The sequence below is a fragment of the Gossypium hirsutum genome, chromosome D01 (assembly GCF_007990345.1).
Source record: "Gossypium hirsutum isolate 1008001.06 chromosome D01, Gossypium_hirsutum_v2.1, whole genome shotgun sequence".
In the NCBI taxonomy this organism is placed as follows: Eukaryota; Viridiplantae; Streptophyta; class Magnoliopsida; order Malvales; family Malvaceae; genus Gossypium; species Gossypium hirsutum.
The window spans coordinates 3,187,004-3,208,715 of record NC_053437.1 but is presented as its reverse complement, the minus strand read 5'-3'; the positions used below and the strand labels follow the sequence as shown (position 1 = coordinate 3,208,715).

The following is a 21,712-nucleotide window of genomic DNA, read 5'->3' as shown; positions in this document are numbered from 1 at the left end:
TAAAGAGGCCTATAAATAAGCAGTAATGTGGCGTCACTTGTGGGCAATTTTTTTTAATGTAAGAATAATTGATCTAGATGAATTGTAGAGTAAAATCATCCATGGAGTAAGATTGGTACATCCGAACTGAGTTAACAAATATTGTGTGTTAATTTTCTCGTTACTTTGCCCCCTTACTTTCCTTTACCTTTAATTTGTACTGTTCTAACCTCTATTCTAACATAAGTAAGAACGAAATTATTTCTTCTAATAGTATTTCAATCATTAAAGTTGAAACGAAATGTATGCCCGAAGGCTTTTTCAAAAATCATGGCATCAAAGTAAGCAATGTAGCTTCGCAAGCCAAATTTTAATTAGTTAGTCAGATACTTTGAAACCAACATGAAAACCCAAGCAGGCTTCTTCATTCACAAAGGTTCTGAATCTCGTACAAGCCCTTAAAACATATAGATATGATATTTGTTCCCTACCTTTTCTTTCCAACAGTTATAAGCAAACTAAAAGTCTCCGTATCTGATGAAGGATGAGTTGAAGATGCAGATGCAGATGCAGATGCATGCGTATGGTGGTTGACATGAGGGGTCGGGAGCTATGTACTGTTGAGAGTGAGGGAGAGTTCAGTTGTTTCTTTTTGTTGAATTTTTTAGATTTAGAATGAAATTGATATAATATGTAAATATTAAAGGTCTAACACAATTAAAACAAAAATTGGTAGAAATAAAACAGACTTAGCAATTTCCTAAGAAAAAAAACAAGAACAAAAAAGACTTAACGATATAACCAAATAAAAATGTAAAAGAGAAGCTCTTGCAAGTTGATTTATATAATTGGCTCAAATGCAAGTGGATTAGCATAGACTTTGAGAATTGAGAGCCTTCAATCTCACAATTCTATAATATTTTCTTAAATTCTTCAATCTTTCATCATGTTTGCGTAACAATCAAAGGCAAAAATTTTGCCTCTCCTTTGATTTTCAAACGCCCTGAATCTTGTCTTACTACAAAATTTCAAGATTAAAAATTCCTCAACGTCGTCAAAATTATCATCTAATTTTTAATTACACGCTTATCAAGAAAGTTTCAACCATTCCTTCTCTATATATTTCGAGACTTTTTCCCTCTTATTTTCTCACCAATCAAACAATCTTCCTTCAATTAAACCCTTTTCTTCAATCTTCAACTAATTTCTCCAATGGCTCCAAGTTTTGACGATGGCAACTCACTTTTCAACTTTGTTGTCCGAGATGGAAATGGTGTTAAAGGAATGGTGGATTCGGGCTTGTCGACGGTGCCACAGGCTTACATGCAACCACCGATAGAGCGAATAGACAAAGATAGAGCTCGAAAACACGGGCATCCCCCGATTGATTTGTCGAAACTCGGTGGCCCCGAGCACGACGAAGTGGCTAAACAAATTGTTAGAGCTGCTGAGAATCTTGGATTCTTCCAAGTTGTCAACCATGGAGTTCCTGTTGATCTACTCGAGTCTCTTAAGGACACCGCCCATGATTTCTTTAGCTTGCCTGCTGAGAAAAAGGCTGTTTATCGTGATGACGTTAGTCCGACTCCATTGGTGAAGTATGGGACTAGCTTCGTGCCACAGAAAGAGAAAGCATTGGAATGGAAAGATTATATCAGCATGCAATATACTAATGATGCCGAAGCTCTTCAACATTGGCCTGAAGAGATCAGGTGATATTATCTATCTATTTATCGAGTAACCAATTTTCATATTATCATCATTTATGCTAAACCTTTTATTTGTTTTTTTTAGGGATGTTTCACTTGAATACTTGAGGACATCAATGAGCATGGTAAGAAAATTGCTTCAAGTTTTGCTGGAAAATTTGGGGGTGAAACCGGAAGACTCAATGATTGATGTACTCGTTGATAAGAAAATGGTTAACATGAACTACTACCCCACCTGTCCTAATCCGGATCTCACCGTCGGAGTAGGACGTCATTCTGATATGGGTACACTTACGATTTTATTACAAGATGGTATTGGTGGTTTATATGTGAAGATCGAAGATGACTCGGAATTCGGAAAGAAGGGAGAGTGGGTAGAGATTCCTCCTGTTCCCAGTGCCTTAGTCATCAATGTTGGTGATATGGTACAGGTATATGCCAAAGATTGAATTTAGGTTTTTAAGACCTATTTCCCTTGAATGCAAACTCAAACTCAAACTTAATATTACACCGTTTTAATTTGTATTTTAATTGCAGGTACTAAGTAACGGAAAGTACAAAAGTGCAGAGCATAGAGTCCGTACCACAAGGACAAAATCGAGAGTATCGATACCTATATTTACAATGCCAAATGCAACAGCAAAAATTGCACCTTTACCTGAAGTGGTCGAGAAAGATGGAAATACTCTTTACAAAGAGTTTGTGCTAGCTGATTATATGAAGAATTTTTTCAGTAATGCTCATGACGGCAAGAAATCACTTGATTTTGCAAAAATTAATTCTGCTTAATTAAAATTCAAAGGAAAAAAATTAAATTCATTTAACATGAATTTTTCCTGGATTACAGTTCTTCGTCTACCAATAAATTAAAAGTGATTTCTACACTAAAAGTCCTTGGTCGGCTTCGTCCCGTTAAAGCTTGACAAAAGGCTTTTTTTTTTTTTTCTTATGTAATTAGTGTTTGTTTAATTTAAATAATAAAAAAAGCTTAAAGTTTTAATGTTGTGCATTTTTGTAAGAGGTTGGCTCTATTTCAGCCTTTGACTTGATTAATAATAATCTGATTTAACATAAAAAAATTTTTATATCTTTTTTAAAAAGTTAATATTTATAATTACAATTATAAATAATACATTTAAATAATTATAATCAGAACTAATTATTATGAAATAGGATTAGATCAATAATAAAAAATTAAAATTGATTAAGAGAGCGCATTATTTAAAAAATGAGAATTGAAATAAAATAAGTTTCTAAAATTTTAATTTAGTAAAACTTGTTTAAATTATTGATATATTATATAGATTCGAGCTTTAGAAACAATACTATTAAAAGAGATAGTCACGAACCCTAAATATAAATTGTAAAATAAACATAAAAATATAATAATAATAATAATAATAACTTGTTTAAATTATTATTTTATTAAAAATGGGCGGTGGGCATAATATATTTTGAAGAATATACGAAAGACATTGCCTTGGCCAAACCCCAAACATCCACCGAATACATCTAAAACGAAAATACGAGGAAAAGGACTGAAAAGATATGATTGAATTTGTTTCGTGGATTTTAATAGGATGACTAATAACTTTTGTAGTAAAAAAATAATTAAAAAATAAAACATTATAAAAATATTTAAAAATGAAACATGGTTTCAAGGAAAATTTAATTAAGGATAAATTAAAAAAATTAAATTTTATAAGTACTAAATTTATATTATAAAATTATTTGATATATTAGCAAAAATTAAGAACTAAATATAATTATTTTTTTTGATAAAATTAAATCTTGATTTTTGAAAATTTATTTTTTTTATATTTTTGATCTTATTAATATGGTATTATTTATTTTATTTTGAATAATTTTGGAAAAAAGTTAAAAGATAAAATGTTGAATATTTTAATTTTTAACATGAGAAAATAATGTATTTCAAAAATAATATTTTGTTTTATTTGGTTGAAATTTTTATATTAAGTAAAAATTTATATAATTATAAAATATAATTAAAAACTTAAATATTAAAAATCCAATACCAGCTTTGTATAGCTTACCAATTTGAAATATGTGATAATTAAAAATGAATTCCCATATCCATATCCATAGTTTTAAGGGAAAAAGAATCCTACTCTAAAATCATTTTTAAGTAAAAATCTTATGAGTAAAACATCCATGCTAATTTTATTCTTAAAAAGATTATTATAAATATTTTTATGAGTAAAATACCCAAAGAGTTTTTTATTCTTAAAAGAAATTATTATAAAATATTATTATGAGTACAATACCAAAGTGTTTATACGGTAAATTGATAATAAATTTATATACTTATTGAATAAATAAAACTGTTTTAGAATCAATAGCACTATGTCATATTATGTGAGTGAAAATAATTATTTAATAAATTTATAAAAAATTAATATAAAAATTAAATACATTTTTGTTTAAATGGTAAATTGAGAGAATAAAACTCATTAAGTTCTACATGTATATAAATAAAAATAAAAAGTTCAAAATACTCCTCATAATGATATTTACTTCTTTGTAAAAATAAAAGAGATTTTAATAAATTTATAATTGAATTATGATTCGGTTGATAGTAATATTATCTCAATTGAAACTTTAAAATTAGTAAAGATAAATTAAGTAGTAATATTATTATAAAAATAAAAATAGATTATGTCCAATTAAAATAAAAATCTAAACTTTTAGACCTAAGTTTTCCATAACAATCTTCATGGGCAAATTTGATAATATGTGGCAACCGAATTAGTTAAGCAGATTGATTGGGAAAATTGAATGAAACCGTTGAACAAAGAATAGACGCCCATTTATGGGTAAACTTCGGGTTTAGTGTACAGGTGCTCATGGGTTGGAAAGCCCGGCCCGGCTCGACGGCCTGCTCGAAATATAGGAGGGTTTGAGTAAAAATATAGGCCCAAAATATGGGCTTGAGCAAAAAAATGAGGCCCGTTTAAAAAACAAGATGAGCCTCATGCACCACTTTTTTGGCCCAAGCCCGGCCCGGCCCAGCCCGAATATAATAAATATATATTTTTAAAATTTTTTAATTTCAAATATTTTTAAAATACTTTTTTTAAAATTTTTTATTTTTTAAATAAATTTTTAGTATTTTATTAAAAAATGGACCGGGCCAGGCCGAGCTTAAGAATTTTTTCCAGGGCCGGGCCTGGACAAAATCTCAGGCCCATATTCTGGGTCGGGCCTAGGATGTGGGCCAAAATTTTTTTCCCTGTGCTCGGCCCGAACCCGGTCCGGCCCGGCCCGGCCCATGAGCACCTCTGGTTTAGTGGACCAATATTTTGGTTTTCTGGCCGTAAATAAATATATATTTTAGAATCTCGTATATTGATATGATAGTTAGAACGATCCTAAATGTAGTTTGAATTCGAGTCATGTTGTTGTAATTTATTAAAATGTGTACATAAATTTTAGCTTTTCTCAACTTTAATAAATTTCATTAGATTTTTAATGAAAATTTTAATTAATATTTAATTTGATTCACGTTAAAAAAATATGTATTAGGCTCGAATTGTAAATTTGTAAAAGTATAATATTAATTTTATTAATTCTTAATTAACTACTGATTAAATACTAAAGTTACATATTTTATGTAATTAATTTGGTTAATTTATGAAAGTGCACCACTAATTTTGCCATATTTATTAAATTTTGTACAGGAATGCAATTTGGGGCTAAATAGAAGAAAAAGGAAACAATCGGGCTAGATTGAAGAAAGAAGCAAAGGAGGGCCAAAGAAGAATTTTTCCAAGATTAATTAGCTGAAATTTTTGAGTTAGTGGGATAATATTTTGGGATTTATTTTATTATGGGATATTTTTCCTTAATTTCCTATGACTAGTTGGCTCCTAATTTAGTAAATCCACTAGTATAAATAGAGCTTGTATTGTTCATCATTTCATCAATCAATCAAAATATTAAGCTTTCATCTTTCAATACATTTTCTCTCTTCTAGTCACGAATTCTTTTGCTGCCTTTAATTTCTTTTCCTTCAATTTATTAATTCTTAGTAGCCACCAAATTAAGCCATTTGCAATTCCTTTTTCAAATTCCCTTTTTATTTTCAGTAGTTTTCCACCCATTTTACCTTATTTAATTATTCCAATACCAATATGCCCCAAACCTTAGCCAACTAAACCCATTTTCAGCTTAGGCCTAAATTAGCCTCGTCAAAACCTGTGAGTTACGAACCCGAGCCATTTAACTCCTAATATTCCAGTACTTATTACTTCTCCGGATTAAGAGTATGATTTTGTCAACTCACAAAGTCAGATCAACACTAAGTCAAAAAAGACGTCGTTTGATTTAGTGTGGTTAGACGTACAGTTGGAATTCCAAAAGGAACGTTTCCAATCGGTTTTCTGTGAACACATTGGCGTGCCAAGTGGAGATTGCTGTTTGGTTCCGTCAAGGGAAATAGTAACCGGATTTAAATGTCCCACGCGGTTGAGGGCATTGGTTCGAGCTAGGCTCTTTTAGAACGCAAAGCTGCCGGAGTTCTAAATCACGAACGTTTCGTGGTTGTTCGATCGGTAAGAGTTAGTTATTGGACGTTCTATAACTAATTTACACAAGGAAGAGTTGGAGTCCGAGGCGTCCTTGGTAGCTATAACTAGCTTATTGGAAAAGAGGAGTTCATCCAATTTTGAGGATCGGTTCAAAGACGAGGAAAATTCGCGCCTAAAGCTGAGCTCATTCTAATTAATTTTTCTTAATATTTATTTCACGGTTTTTATTATTCTGTTTTCAACTTTTACTTTTGACATTATTTTTCTGTTAATTTCAGGTTTTCAAATTTTTATCCCCCTGAATGTCTTGGGCACGACAGCTGCCCCGACAAAAATCTGGTCAAGAAAGGAATAATTTGCTGTAAACCAGTCTCTGAGGGATCGACCCTACTCCCTATACTGCATAATTTACAATTTAAGGCGTAGGTTTATATTGGTGGATTCGACACTCATCAACTACAATAAACTCTCCTTATAACAGTTAAATTCTTAGTAAAATCGATTTTTTTTACTTTTATTTTAACTCTTTATAATATTTTTTTACTTATAACAACAATAGTTATAGTTATGAAATATATTTTTTATTAAATTAGTATTCTGATAGTTTTTTTTATCCCGTGCGATGCACGGATTAATTGTATGTATTAATTACAAAATATTAAATTTATTTTAAAAGTTTGTACATTTTCGCAATTAATACAAAAAAAATGTATTCTAAATCGTATATTGTATGCTATTAAAACATATTATTTTAATATTATAAAAATAATATATTATACACTATAATATGCATAAATTTTAAAATGCCTTATAATTTAATATGTTTAAAAGTAATAATGCATGCACATGCTATATATCTTTTAATTTTGTTGATTTAATTGTTATTTTCTTTTTTTTACATAGATAGTCACTCGATTATAAAAAATTTTAATTTTAGGCACCCAAAATAAAAAGGTTTACAATTTAAGCACTAATTTTACTTAGTTCAATCATTTTGGTCACTCTCGTTAAAATCACAAAGAACAAGTTGACGTGTCAGTTAAGAAAATTGGTATAATAACAAATTTAACCCTCAATTTTTACATATTATATTAATTTAATCATAATTTTAAAAAATAATTTTTAAAATGTATAAATTATCTTAATTTGATCTAATTCTAATAAATTCAACTAAATATATAAAAATATAGAGAGAGAAGGTCTCTATAATGATATATATAATCCAAAATAATATTCTAAAATAATAAGTACCTAAAATAAAATAGAAGATAAACATAATAAAAATCCAAAATTAACAAAATCATCTAATATAATAAAAATCCAAACTGATTAAATACAAATTACAAAACAACTATTATCTAAAATTAATATCATAGCAATTGCCTTTATCCAAAAGTCCTCACGTGTCGCCTATGCCTTAATTACAATCATTCATGCCACAATTTGCACAAGTTTACCCCAAATTTTGATATTTTTACGACATAAATTGCGCCTATAAAAAATAAACAAGATTCACTTAATTTAGTAGCAACCATATCCATATTTTATTAGAATTAGTGGTAGCATTAGTCACCTACAAGTATTTTATATGTTTGTAAGGTATAGGTTCAAACTCTATCAAATCCAAATGTTCACTTTTCCCTAATAAGTGGTTGTGTATCATGCATAAACCGTATTCAACGAAGCATTCCTACTTTATTGAATTTGTTTGTCTCTCCAGACTAACTCAAGCCCTCGAGTTTTCACCAGAGTTAGGAAACAAAACCCTAATTCAGGACAATATCACTCGTTGAGAAGTTAATTGGCTCTCGAAGGACAACACTTTGAAGATAACTCTTGAAGAAATCGGCCTCCTCTCAACCAATATATATTCTAGAGAAGAAAAAAGAGAAGAAAATTTATATGATATTAGTGTTACTGCCTAAAAGATTATATAAAATATAAAATGGGTAAACTATACCTAAGGTTACTCTATATTAGTAAGTTTACACTTTAATTACTCAATTTCAAAAAGTTAAAAATTGGTCACTAAATCATTCAAAAATTATCATTTAAATCATTAGGCCATTAAGTTGCTGACAAATGTTTGATGATCATTAGTTCGCAATTTATCATAGGTTAAACCAAGCTCAAGTTCACTCAACTATTTCAAAAAAAAATGTTACAAGTTGGTCGCTAAGCTATACGAAAGTTTTAAGGTTTTAATTACCTTATTCTCTGTTGTATTCTAGTAATCTTGCTACCATTTGGCTTCCTCCCTTTACAAAGAATAACACTAAGCTAGAGCTTTTCCCCTCCTTTTTCAAAATTATGGTTTGATTTTTCTTGAAATGGTCTAAAACTCCACTAATTTAAACCTAAAGCCCTAATGGAGATGCTCTGCGATCTTAATCCATTGTTGATGATTGGTCACCTAACTCCGATATGTTCATTTTCTCAATGGAACTTTCTCTTTGATTGAAATTATCTGATTAACTTCTTATTGAATCTAGTACATTTGAGCATCTTTTTTTTAAAAACATATTTTGATTATCTTTTCTCTAATTTTATCCTATCCCTTTGCTTTCTTAGGTCTTATTTAGAGCTCATTGAAATATGAGAGTTTCTTCCTCTTTCTTATTTATGTTTTTGTATGCTTTGATCGCGCTTGTGAGTTGTTATTATGTTGTTTAGATTATTGGGTTAGGGAGTGATGATGCATAAATTTAGTGACCAGAGTATAAATTTGCAAATTTATTAATAATTCAATGACCAACCTTAACTTTTTGAAATTGAGTGACTAAATTGTAAACTACCTGTCCCGACCTTTGACATCTATTAGCACTTAATGGGCCAGTGATTAACTTGTAACCATCGAATAGTTCAATGATCAATTTGCAATATTTTCAAATGGAGTTACTAAAATGTAAACTTACTAATATATGAGTGACCTTTGGTAAAATTTACCCAATAGAATCATAGAGGCAACGTGTCTGAATTCTTAAACGTTTCTGAATTCTGACTCGTCCCGAGCTAGTTCCTCGGGAAGAAGCTAGAGGACAAGTACCCTCAGCTCATTCCAATCTATCTGCTGGTCAACATTATTGTTTTTATCACCATATCCCAACCCTGAAAGTTCTCTGCAAATGGACGGCCAGGAAGAGTTTCTCAAGGAATTCGGTGACTTTTACGGCTACCCCAACGCCCCTAAGTCCATCGACGAAATTCGTTCCACCGAGTTCAAGCGATTAGAAGGTCAACTTTTTTTCTTTATTCAAATTTTTATTGATATTTTATATTCCTTTTATTGTTTCAAGTAAGAAATAATTGAAATTTCAGAAGATAGAGTTGGAATTTCGAGTTTTTGTTTGATGCTTTGGGTTTGGGTACTTTGATTAGCTATTTTTGAGCTTTGGGTACTGTAGATACTGTGTATTTGGATCATGCTGGAGCAACCCTTTACTCCGAGTTGCAGATGGAAGCTATCTTTAAAGATCTTACGACTACTGTTTATGGAAATCCTCGTATCCTCTTAACTCAAAAGCTGGTATTGTTTTTTTCTCTGAAATTCGATGAAATTCCAACTATTCTTATTGACTAATGTCTTCCCTATTGTATGTTAATCTTATAAATGATTATGAGTTCTTTAAAGCACTGAGTAAAATCCCTTTAGCAAGATCCGCACTGCATTAGTTTGGTTTTGATTTTTATCCTGCATTGTATTTTTGGACGGAAAAGCTAGAAATTTGTTCAGTTAATCTGTTTTGAGAAGTATTATCTTACCATGATTTGGGAATACAAGCCCTTTAGGAATATCTGGTACTGGTTTTGGTTTGTTTTGATTGTGACATTGCAGTAACTCAGATTATTGATGTGTTTTTTGGCTGAAAAGCTGGAGGTTCCTTCTCTTGTTTCAGTTTGGGTCATAATTTATTGTCTTATTCGTGCTTAGAAATAATAGGTCTTATATAGAACTATGCCTTATGTTCTTCTTGACTACTTCTATAAGATAGCCAAAGTGATTCTAGTTCAGCCACTAGTGACATTGTAAGGGAAGCACGCAGACAGGTACCACGAATGTTACTTTACTTTGTTTTCTGTTGTTCTTATTTCTTTGCTGAAATTTGTTTTAAAGTTTCTACATTTCAAATGGCCTGGTTTTATTTGGTCTATGAAGTCATAAATAGTTTATAGGTATTGGTACTTGTGCTCTAGTTCAATTTGAAATAAATTATCATTTTTTTTAACCTGTGGTATCAGAATAATTGTCTTTTATTTTTGTATATTTTTCTTGCTATATAGGTCCTCGATTACTGCAATGCTTCTCAAAAGGATTATAAATGTATATTCACTTCTGGGGCAACAGCTGCATTGAAACTCATAGGGGAGAACTTTCCCTGGAGCTGTAAGAGCACCTTTATGTACACAATGGAAAATCATAATAGCGTACTTGGTCTTAGAGAGTATCCTGCCACTTCTAGTTTTGGGAGTACTATCATAAATTCTGGCCAGTGCAGTCATGTTTTGTGTGTATGTGTGTTTTCTTTTTTCTGTTCTAAGTTCATCTTATATCCACAGTGATATTACTTATAGTATGTTTTGTTTTGTGTATTATATGACAGAAAAGGATCAGCATTTTTGTTCCTTCTCTTAATATTCTTGAATCTGTAACTTTGTGTGTCCTTAATAATTTATTAGATATGCTCTCAATCAAGGAGCTGCAGCCTTTGCAGTTGATATAAATGAGGCTGTGGATCAGGATGGAGCATCTAGAAGCTCTCTGACTTCATGTAAGGTGTTACAGCATCCAGTGCAGATAAGAAATGAAGCAAAAATTTTGGAAGGGGAGCTTACAGGTAACATTTGGATAAATATGTTAACTTAATTTACTACTGATACCTGTTAGAGAAATGATTCAGGGTGAAATAACTAATATTTGCATATTAATTTGGGTCTCCTTTGGTGAATTCTATACCTGATATCTAGCTGAAAGAAGCCATTAGATAAAAGTTCTTGACTATGGAACTTTATGCAAATGCATGGATATTATGTGTGGTTGCACATATCATCATGGTCAAGGTCATTTTGGCAATAGGATCTCATTTTCCTAGATAGCTTAATTTAAATCTCCTTTACATTTTGGTGGGTTGATTGTGTGCTATTTTATATTAGGAAGTTTATTACCTTTTGTTTGTTAGTAACTCTCAGCAGGGGTCGGGTGCTCCTTAATTGATTCTTTGTCTGTAACTTTCCAATACACATTAATCACTGTTCACAGGTATGTGTTCACCAATCACGTTTGGATCCTATGCATATGGATGGTGGTGATAGATGTGCTGGAAAGTAATAGATAGAAAATTAATGTAGGGGAGCCTGATCCCAAGATATGAACCCTTGGTTAGTGCATTTATAAGTGAGCTTTATTTAAAGGATTAAATGGATAAGAGTTCAGGAAGCATGACTCTGTATCTTCTGCCTTAGTTTATGGATAAAACTTGAATTTTGTCTAGGTCAGACTGATAGAAGTCATCTCTAGGATTTCCTTACTGCATCCATCTATTTGTTAATTTGCAAACCCTGCTACTCTCATCCATGCTAAACCATGTAAGTTCTTGTAGAAACCTATTCTTTTCTGTTTTCTGGCTTTAACTTAACTCTTCTATTGTTACTCTTCTATTGTTCTGGGGTTGTTATTTTGGTTAGCGAAATTTCCATAAAACATCTTTGATCCATAGTCAATTCTAGGATATTGTCATTTTGGAGATTTAATTCAGTTTAAAATTTGTCCTTTTGTACATGTAACTTTATTTCAAAACGTTGGATTTCTGTTTGGTACCATATATTGAGCTTCTTGTGAAGATAATTTTGGCTGTTATTAGTGTCGACTGCATGCTGGAATTCTTTTTCTCGCATATAGATCACTAATGCCAATTTAACTAATATAAATAATGAGTGAAAAATGATAACATGGAAGACTTCCAAAAGGATTTCAGTATTTCTTTCTTATCGGTATTTTTTGCTCAACAATAAGAGGTCTACTAGTAAATACAAAACATAAGAGGTTTATCTTATTGGATGCATGAGTAAAGAAAATGGAAATGTTGTTTTTGAAAAACCATAATAACTTTTTTCTTCAAATAATTACATAAGAAGAAGAAAAGCATATGGAGTCCTTGTTTTTGTCATTGCCACTTTCTAGCGTCATATCTTTTTCTTATTGTTGCAGGCGATGCTTACAATTTATTTGCCTTCCCCTCAGAGTGCAATTTCTCTGGAATGAGATTTAGCCTTGATTTGGTGAATAATGTTAAGCAAAATGCAGAAAAAATTTTGGAAGGCTCTCCATATTCAAAGTATGTAGCTTTCATACTGTGTTTCTAAATATGTTTGTCTACTTTTTACCTCTAATAACAGTGGCCTGATCTGGAAAGGGCAACTTCTATGCAGTTTCTGTTCTGAACACATAAACCATAATGAAATAAACAGTTCAGGTTAACCAAAATGGGGAAAAGATGAAGGAATCAGATTTACAAAGGAGTCTGTGATAACTGAGATTTTCTTGCTCATTTAATTCAGTTTTAATATGATATTTTCCCCATAAGTTCTTTTCTTTCTCATTAAGTAGGTTTTGTTAATTTAACTAAAAAATCATCCTTGATCAACTAGGATAGCAATATTTTCCCATCTTAGAGGTCTGTGTGTAATCTAATCATTTTCATTTTCAACAAAAATTAGTAATTAAGGAAAATTTATGTTAAGAGTAGTAGCTGTAGCTGAAATAGGCTTATTTTCTATGAATAGGCTTATTTTCTATGGCAAGGAAGCTGCATATTATGTGTAAATATGTTATGTTGTAGTCAGATATGATTTTACTTTACTCTTTGCTCTTAATGTCTAGAAATTTCGAAGTAGCAAATATCAAAATAAAAACTGAAAAGCGCTTAATTATCTTGTCTTGAAAATTTTCTCCCCAAAATGCGTTGGACTACTTAAAATAACAGTGGCTTTCTGCAACAAAGACCGAAGATGGTACCAACATGTTTATATTTGTTTATAAAAGGCATTACAGGCATGAGGAAGTTTAATAGTGATAGCTTAACACAGCCCTGAAGCTCTTTCTGCCTTATAAGTTTCTAAAATTTAGTCCTACTTTGATAATGTGGTGCATAATTTATTACTAATCATGCAAAAGGGAAAGCTGTATAAAACCTATGTTTAACATAAGAAACCTAATAATTTCTCCGATTTGGTAGAAAAGTTCTAGACCTAGAAGTTTATTTAATGTAATGCTTAAAAAGATAACTAAACACTCATAATCTATGTTGATACTTGAAGTCATTATTTTTAAATGTGCTTGTGTTTCTATGAAGACTTCATTTTAGATGTGCTTTTTGTATGTAACCTATTAGACATTAGCTTTTTAAGAATTGATTCTGTCTATTCCCGTCACATATATTTGGCCATTGTTTATAATTAGGGGACATTGGATGGTCTTAATCGATGCTGCAAAGGGCTTTGCAACACAACCTCCCGATTTGTCACTTTATCCTGCAGATTTTGTTGTAATCTCTTTTTATAAGGTAAATGTATAAGACCATTCTGAACTTTTTGGTGGGTAAATATTAACTCCTTTTTTATCCTGAAAAGGGAGCAAACCAGAAGAACCTAATCTTACGTAATGTTGTTTTGCCATTGCATTTTCCTGAAGTTGTTTGGCTATCCAACTGGACTTGGTGCTCTCATAATTCGAAATGGTAAGTAGCTGAGTTTGTAGATTACTGGTTTCTGAAGTTAGACCCTGATGGTGGTGTTAGGAGTTTTTTGTACACACTACACAATAGTAAGATAGATGCTATTAGATATTTTTGCATGTGCATGTGTCTAATTGGTTTGCTGTAATGAAGAAAGGAATCTTTTTCTGTTAAGCATCATTCATTTACCCTTTTATTTCTTTGATTGTAACAATGGAGTTTGGACTTCCCTCTTCTTTCTTGTTTTCTGTTTTTTTCAAAAGAATGAGTCTTTCTGCCTTAAAAGATCGAGATTGGTTGACATTGCCTTTGGTTCCCATTCAATTACGGCTGATTTTACTGTTTCTGACAATATGGATCACCCCTGACAATAGCAGTTTGATTTTCAAATTGGATCTAGCTAGTAATTTCTGGAAATAGAAACATTTGATGAGTTGTGAAAGAAATAGATATAATGAGTTTTTTCATTCCCATTGAAAAATGGGTTTTGGCATTCATTTATTGGTTGATTTATGTTTCTCTTCCTTCACGTAACATCTAGACAATTCCTGATTAAGTAAAACAAAGTTTAAGAACAGGGAGTCTTTTTCATTGTGGTTTTCTAATATCCTTTTTTCCTTTTCTTTTTCTTTTAGGTGCTGCTAAGTTATTGAAGAAGACCTATTTCAGTGGAGGTTTGTACTTACAAGTCTTATTGATGGATATATTTAATGTAGTTGTTTTATTAACTATAAGTTTTACAGGCACTGTTGCTGCTTCAATTGCTGACATTGACTTTGTTAGAAGAAGAGAAGGTGTTGAGGAGCAGTTTGAGGATGGCACCATTTCATTTCTTAGCATAGCATCTATTCGTCATGGATTTAAGATATTCAATACCCTCACTACATCTGCAATGTGCTGGTATGCGAAAATTGATTTCTTCATCTCTGAAAAGTTCAAAGTTCTATTAGGATTATCAAGCTTTAAGTTTATTGTCTATTATATATATCTTACATCATTGTGAAAGTTCACATGATAGAACGTTTTCCTCTTTATTCTTTCATGACTATTTTTCTTGTATATTGTGTTTCTGTTTCCCATGCATGGTTATTTATAAGAATTTCATGACTTTGATTTCTTTTTGGCCAATGATGGTCATTGTTTGATTATTCTCTCAAGTTTAATCTTGCAAATAACTCAAGATTCTTTTCAAGTATAGAATGCCGAAGTTGGCATGTTTGCTTCTATAACTAAATATCAGGCCAAGCCCTGGGGGTTGTCTGGAGGTGCGGCCGCCCGGGGCCCATGGCTGAAAGGGGTCCAAAATATTGTTTTCCAGTTTTTAAGGGGACCAAAAAAAGTTCTTTTAGCTTTTAAGGGGCCAAAAATTTTTTAAACCAACTTTTAAGGGAGCTAAAAAAAGTTTTCTCCAACTTTTAAGGAATCTAAAACCCCATTTTATTGTTTTTCCTAGGGCCCAAAAATGTCAAGAACGGGCCTGCTAAATATTATGAATCATGCTTTTCTGCATTGGTCCTGCACTACGGTTCCTGTAGAATATGCAGGAGTATAATTCTGCTTTGCTTTGGGTTTTATTGACAATGTACTTCTGACATTTTCTGATCAGTATCAAGCTATCAATGTGAAATTGTAAATCATGTTTCCTTCAGAGAGGGTTATATAAATCTGTCTTTGCCAAATGTTTTCCTCTGTTCTGACATTATGTTATATTACTGTTTTGTTTTCACATGGCTTGTTAAAGTAATTTATAGGGATGCCTCCTGTTAGCATATTGGCCTCTCCCCCCCCCCCCAGGTCTTACACTGTTCTCTTTCAGGCATACTATGTCACTTACCAAGTTTTTGAAGAGGAAGCTCCTAGCTTTGCGACATGAAAATGGAGAAAGTGTCTGCACTCTTTATGGCAATTGTCCTCTGAAGGTTGGTCACATGACTTAAAGTAGTAGAGAGACTATATGTCCCCAAATAAGCATGAATTGTAGCATGTTATGACAACTTCAGATGTACTCAAAATGGAAAAAGGAAAAAGATTGGAATCTTCTTATGTTCCTTTATTCTTGGTTTCAGTTTAAGATACATTTTATTCGAGGCATTTCAATATTCCTACTTGATACATGTCATATGCACAGTTCTTTCAGGTTGAACAATGCATGTTACTTTGCGTGTGGCATGCCGATACAATTTTTTTGTTTATAATTGTGTAGTCTGGTCTGTTTAGATGTTTGAAGCTTGAGGCCATTAGTTGCTTTGATAGTGCTTTCCATTCTTTGCTAGCATTTAATTTTCTTGAATTACTAACTAGTTCTAAATGGTTTGCAACTCTTCCTGTAGGTTTCTAGGCATGACTGTGGCTCTATTGTCTCGTTTAACCTGAAAAGGCCAGATGGCTCTTGGTTTGGACATCGGGAGGTGGAAAAATTGGCATCCTTATATGGAATTCAGTTACGGGTAAACACTGATACAATTTGTAGAGAAACCATAATGATATAAACAAACAGTGATTTATGTTCTGGTTTAGTGATTGCTTGCTAAGTGCCTTTGTGTTTTTCTCCCTGGCTCTTAAATACTCAGACCTTAAGTAGTTGGGCAAGAGAAGTATGCAAACATCTTTATATGTTGTTCATAACCACAAAATGCTTCGTACTAACATGAGGTGACTTTTACTGTATCAATTTAACTGAGGCTTGCTTGAACAATGTTCTAGGAAACTGGGAATTATTGATCTAGGGGAAGATTAAAGAAATAATTGACTGCATGTGTCTTATTTAGTGATAATAATTCATTTGTCTTTCCCTTGCTGTTTTGTTGTAGACAGGATGCTTTTGCAATCCTGGTGCTTGTGCAAAATATCTTGGCTTATCTCACTCAGATCTTCTTTCTAACTTAGAGGTATACCTTTCTTTTGGTTGGTTCATGATCTTTTTACTATATTTTTGTGGTTGAGGTATAGGGACTTTGTTTACTGGAAGTAAAATAAGCCTTGCTTTGAGTTCAGGCTGGGCATGTTTGCTGGGATGACAATGATGTAATAAATGGAAAACCAACTGGAGCGGTTAGAGTATCTTTTGGTTACATGTCAACTTATGAAGATGCTAAGGTAGTTGTTCTTTTGCTACCTTTGCTTTCTGCCCTGTATTTCTAGTCTAGAAAAAATAGGTGATCTTTTCTTTATTATATCGATGCATCAGCTGTGGGGACTGTTGATTTTCAGTGTTGCCATAGATGATAACTAGTTCAGATATATTTGTTGCATGTTTCTGACATTCTTTCTGTTTGATTGTATTTACTAACAGTTCCCTTTTTCCTCCCAATTTACAGAAATTTATTGATTTTATAAGAAGTTCCTTCATATCCATGCCAAGTGAGTTTGAGAAACGGTACTTGCTCAGATCAAAGTCAATTCCATGTCCAACTGAAGGTTATTTAATGTTTTGGTTCATGTTATATCTCCAATGAAATATAAAGTACATATTAGATTTGCAAACTCTCTTTTGCTCCTTTCCCAAATTATTTCCACTGTAAACTAATGTTATTAGACTAATAATAATCACAGCTATAAGTTCAATTTAAGTATCATGAATATCTATATTATAATAAACAGAAATAAGCTAACTGAAAGAAGAGTGGAGGAAAAAAGAATGCATGAGTACAGAAGTGTGTGGGAAAATCTCAAGTCTATACAAACACTAGGCAGTAATCTCCAAATAATGTAGTTATATGAGTTCTTTTAGACTGTTATAGACCACAGAAATTTGAAAAATTGAAACAATCTTGTATTATTTAAACTTTTGCCAATGGTAGATGCTCCAAAAAACCTCACATTGTGCTCGTCTATTATATAGTACTATTTTAGATGGATTCTGATTTTCTATGTAGATTCTTCATAAATTTCTCTTATTTGGTACTGTGATAACTGTACACTTCTGATGTCCTGTTTTACAGGGACCACTGTACATCCTTAGTTAAGTTAGCATGGTGCATCACTTTGGTTTGCTTTTCCTTTTATTTCAAGGGAAAAAGAGGGGGGGGGGGGGGAGGCTTTTGTTTCTATGTTGCAAATGGCATCGAAGTTTCTTCTAATCATGTGGCATGGAGTCCCATGATTATCAAAATGACAATTTACGTCGATATTCTGCTACTGGCATTTCTGCATTTGCGGCTAACATTTTGTTGTTTCTGAATTACAGGCTTTGAAGATCGACTACCAAGTTCTGCTTGCCACCTTAAGTCTATAACCATCTATCCAATAAAATCATGCGCAGGGTTCAGTGTGAATAGTTGGCCTCTGAGCAATACGGGTAACCTCTTGTTATCTTTATGGTTAGGACATAGGCTTGTTTAATAGTTAATGGTTAAACCAACACCATATGTTCATTTTCCTTCCATTAATATACCAAAAGCTCAAACTGAACTTTTTATAACCAAGTTGATGGTTTTTGATGTTTGTATGTTATTTCCCATGGTGAGAACACTATCTTTATATTGGCCAAAGTATATGATAAAACACTGCATCTTCATGATCTCTTCCATCATAATTTTTACACAAAATTCTACATTGTCATGATAATGGTATACTATGGTCTTGTTTTAGTTCAGTTGAGGCCTATTGATTCCTATTAGCAATAGATTTAAGTAGGAACCAGGCGTTGCTGAGCAAAGGGATAAATATATGGTACCTTAACCTAAAACTGAAGCTAGTTCCATCTCTATATGCTAGCCATAGTTTGAGGTCTTGCATCTCACCCAAGCATGTGCATGCTCTGAATGAAAAATAAACAATGCTTTTCTGTTTAAGATTCTAATGTCAAATCCCTCATTGTTCTTTTTTATGCACACATGCATGGAAGATCTTTGCTTGCTGATTTCTTTCTCTGTCTATGATATAGATCTAAAAGGTCTGTTCACTATATTACCTGTCAATGCAGGTTTGCAGTATGATCGAGAATGGCTTCTTAAAAGCTTGACCGGTGAAATTCTTACACAAAAGAAGGTTAATAGTTTCTTTGCTTAGAAGAGTCCTGTACCTTTGCATGTTGTTTTTGTATTTTATGTTTTTTTTTATCCTAATTATTGGTTAATATTTTGCATTTTATGCAATGCAAAATATGGTGGTTCACAGCCTGCTTAGATGATATTCTTCTTAGAAATTCTATTTTTTATTTTCCCTTAAAAAATTATATCTTTTTTATTTCTTTGATAATTTTGCTGAAAAAAGTCTTAATGCATTTGAATATTTATTTTTGGACGGAAATTTTTTTCCTAAATGATTTTTTAAGATAAATTATTTTTATCCTGTTTTGTTTTGTAGGTTCCTGAAATGTTCCTTATTAAAACCTTCATTAACCTCAATCAGCAGATATTGTCTGTAGAGTCACCCTATTGCAAAAGCAAATTGCAGATCAAACTAGACTCCGATTCATATCTTCCTGGGAAAGAAGAGTTTTATTTGCAGAACCAAAGGTGTGATATGATAATACCAATCTTCATTTTTACTAGTTTATTATGTAATGTTATTTAATATGTTGGAGTGTGATTTGCATTTATTTTTCGAGCTTCAAAAGTTCTTACAGTTAAAAATTTTCCATTAAAGTACTAGTTGGTTAAATATTTACGGAGAATGGTGGGCTGTAGAGGAGTCACATGGGTTAGACCATGGATAGGCCGATTTCCTATATTTTGAAATGTTATTTCGAATGTTGCAACTTAATTGTTATTTCTTGATTTATCAGATATGAAGTCCAATGTTATGAAAATGAAATCAACCAATGGTTCAGTGATGCTGTTGGTCAACCTTGTACTTTAGTGCGCTGTTGCCAGTCCGAGTATTGCTTCTCTTTGAACAAGAACAGAAGTATGGGTATGTGCAGAGATGTGAACAGTAAGGTGAATTTCGCAAATGAAGCTCAGTTCCTACTGATTTCCGAGGAGAGTGTGTCCGACCTCAACAACAGACTATGCTCAAGTATGTTTCTCACTGAACTCGTTTACTATCATGCAAGAAGCTGAAAATGGCATTCAGTTTAGATTCTTCGTGGTTTTAGTGAACATCATCCATTCAGTATGATTTTGTCCAACACAATTTTTTCTGTTTCTTTTCATATGTTCCGGAAATCCTACCCTGGCATGTCCAAATGTGTACCGGACACAGGTACTTAAAGAACAGTGAGTCTATAGCAGCTTACGATACAGCAGCTTCTACTATTGGAATTTCCTATGTCTATTATTTGATGGCATTTTCACTTCCAAATGACTATTGCTTCAAAAAAATTTTATATAACATTTTTCAGCTCATTAGATTGATTCAAACATCGCAATCCTCCAACCCCCAACCACACAAAAGATATAAATGAATATACGCATATGTAGTAGGCACACTAGTGTGGCTCGCCGTAATTTATGTTACTTTTATTGTATTCATTTTTCCTCTAATCATGTTATAATACTTTTGTTCAACTTTCACATACATCACATTTTAGATTCTTGCACTGATCTCTATATTAGCAAAGGGATAATTTTCAGTTTAAATCAGAGCTTTTGGGTCAAGTCATCATGCTATTGCATTCTCCTTTCAGTATTAATTCTTCTGTCCTTTAAAGTGATACATTACATCTACATACTAATTTTGTGGTCTTCAGAAACTCAAAAACTCTCTTGTGGTGCCCCACCTAACGTCAACCCGATGAGATTTCGGCCCAATCTTGTCATATCTGGAGGCGAACCATATGCTGAAGATGGATGGAGAAATCTTAGAATTGGGAACACATATTTTAGTGTAAGTTCTCCATCTTTAATTGTATTTTACCTCAATCCAGACGATAATGCATGTCAATATTCTCTCTTTTTTCCTTCTTTTATAAAAATCCAATATATATAAACTTACATCGATCTTATTTATCAGTCATTAGGTGGTTGCAACCGTTGCCAGATGATCAACTTTTATCAGCAAACAGGACAAGTTAAGAAGACAAATGAACCTTTGGCAACTCTAGCATCATACAGGAGAGTAAAGGTTAGCTTATCATAAATCTAAATCGATGTCTCTAGCTTTTTTTGGCTTTTCAACTGCAATGTGAGTGATATTGAGTTTCGGTTGATTCAGGGGAAGATTTTGTTTGGGATATTGCTGAGGTACGATCCTGGTAATAAGGCTAGGTTGGATACAAATTCATGGCTTAAGGTAGGAGATGAAGTTCATTCAAATTCGGAATAACAGGTGTTAAAACAAAAACAAGAACATAATAGAAGCACGTATAGGGAATATTGCATACTCCGAATACGGTGGCATACACATTCCTACATAACACGACCACGGGCCAGACAGGATGAAAACAATTTTTTGTTATTCCATTCCTAGCAAAGAGATAAATGTCAAATGACGAATGGTATACAGATATCTTGATTACAATATTGAAACAAAGGCTGTTGCTTTATTTGATGCAAGTCGTCTGAAATACTTAATGTTCCAGCCAACTCTGGAGTTCGTTGCTGTTCAAAGTGTATTATATATAAAAATAATATTACATTGATTTACATGTAGCAAAATGATGAGCATTTGCAACTTGATTCATTTCTTAGCATGATTGCTTCCTAAATGGACTTATATACTCATTTTGAGGAATAAACAGTTCAATCGTTGGTAAATATATGTATTAACATGAGAAATGAGAAAAACTTATATACTCATTTTGAGGAATAAACAGTTCAATCGTTGGTAAATAGATTGCAAATCATGAAATAAATATATCTTA

At 32.2% G+C, this 21,712-nt stretch overlaps 2 protein-coding genes across 8 annotated transcripts; both read left to right on the top strand.

Annotated features, from left to right (window-relative positions):
* The first annotated feature begins 1,139 nt into the window (after positions 1-1,139).
* Positions 1,140-2,688, top strand: LOC107936166 (scopoletin 8-hydroxylase). The gene is made up of 3 exons (XM_016868841.2): positions 1,140-1,691; positions 1,774-2,119; positions 2,226-2,688. Exons 1-3 carry the CDS (start codon positions 1,192-1,194, stop codon positions 2,475-2,477), a joined length of 1,098 nt encoding a protein of 365 aa, XP_016724330.1. The 5' UTR covers positions 1,140-1,191; the 3' UTR covers positions 2,478-2,688.
* Positions 2,689-9,238: 6,550 nt separating this feature from the next.
* On the top strand, positions 9,239-21,494 carry LOC107936180 (molybdenum cofactor sulfurase). Of its 7 annotated transcripts, none has more exons than XR_005909167.1 (22): positions 9,239-9,469; positions 9,640-9,738; positions 10,224-10,282; positions 10,517-10,677; positions 10,913-11,070; positions 12,441-12,567; positions 13,692-13,794; positions 13,923-13,968; positions 14,601-14,639; positions 14,709-14,865; positions 15,782-15,884; positions 16,296-16,412; positions 16,776-16,853; positions 16,960-17,061; positions 17,283-17,382; positions 18,152-18,262; positions 18,890-18,954; positions 19,273-19,424; positions 19,694-19,926; positions 20,113-20,126; positions 20,600-20,736; positions 20,863-20,964. XR_005909167.1 is itself a non-coding variant. In XM_016868860.2 (22 exons), the coding sequence occupies exons 1-22, from the start codon at positions 9,361-9,363 to the stop codon at positions 21,172-21,174; spliced, it is 2,445 nt and encodes an 814-aa protein (XP_016724349.1). In that variant the 5' UTR covers positions 9,243-9,360; the 3' UTR covers positions 21,175-21,494. The 7 variants fall into 7 exon arrangements, 5 of the variants coding, with proteins under 5 accessions (XP_040942716.1, XP_016724349.1, XP_016724348.1 ...); XM_016868860.2 differs by lacking the exon at positions 20,113-20,126 and adding an exon at positions 21,064-21,494 and having other exon boundaries at positions 9,243-9,469; positions 12,474-12,567; positions 20,863-20,973; XM_016868859.2 differs by lacking the exon at positions 20,113-20,126 and adding an exon at positions 21,064-21,494 and having other exon boundaries at positions 9,243-9,469; positions 20,863-20,973.
* The last annotated feature ends 218 nt before the right edge of the window (positions 21,495-21,712 follow it).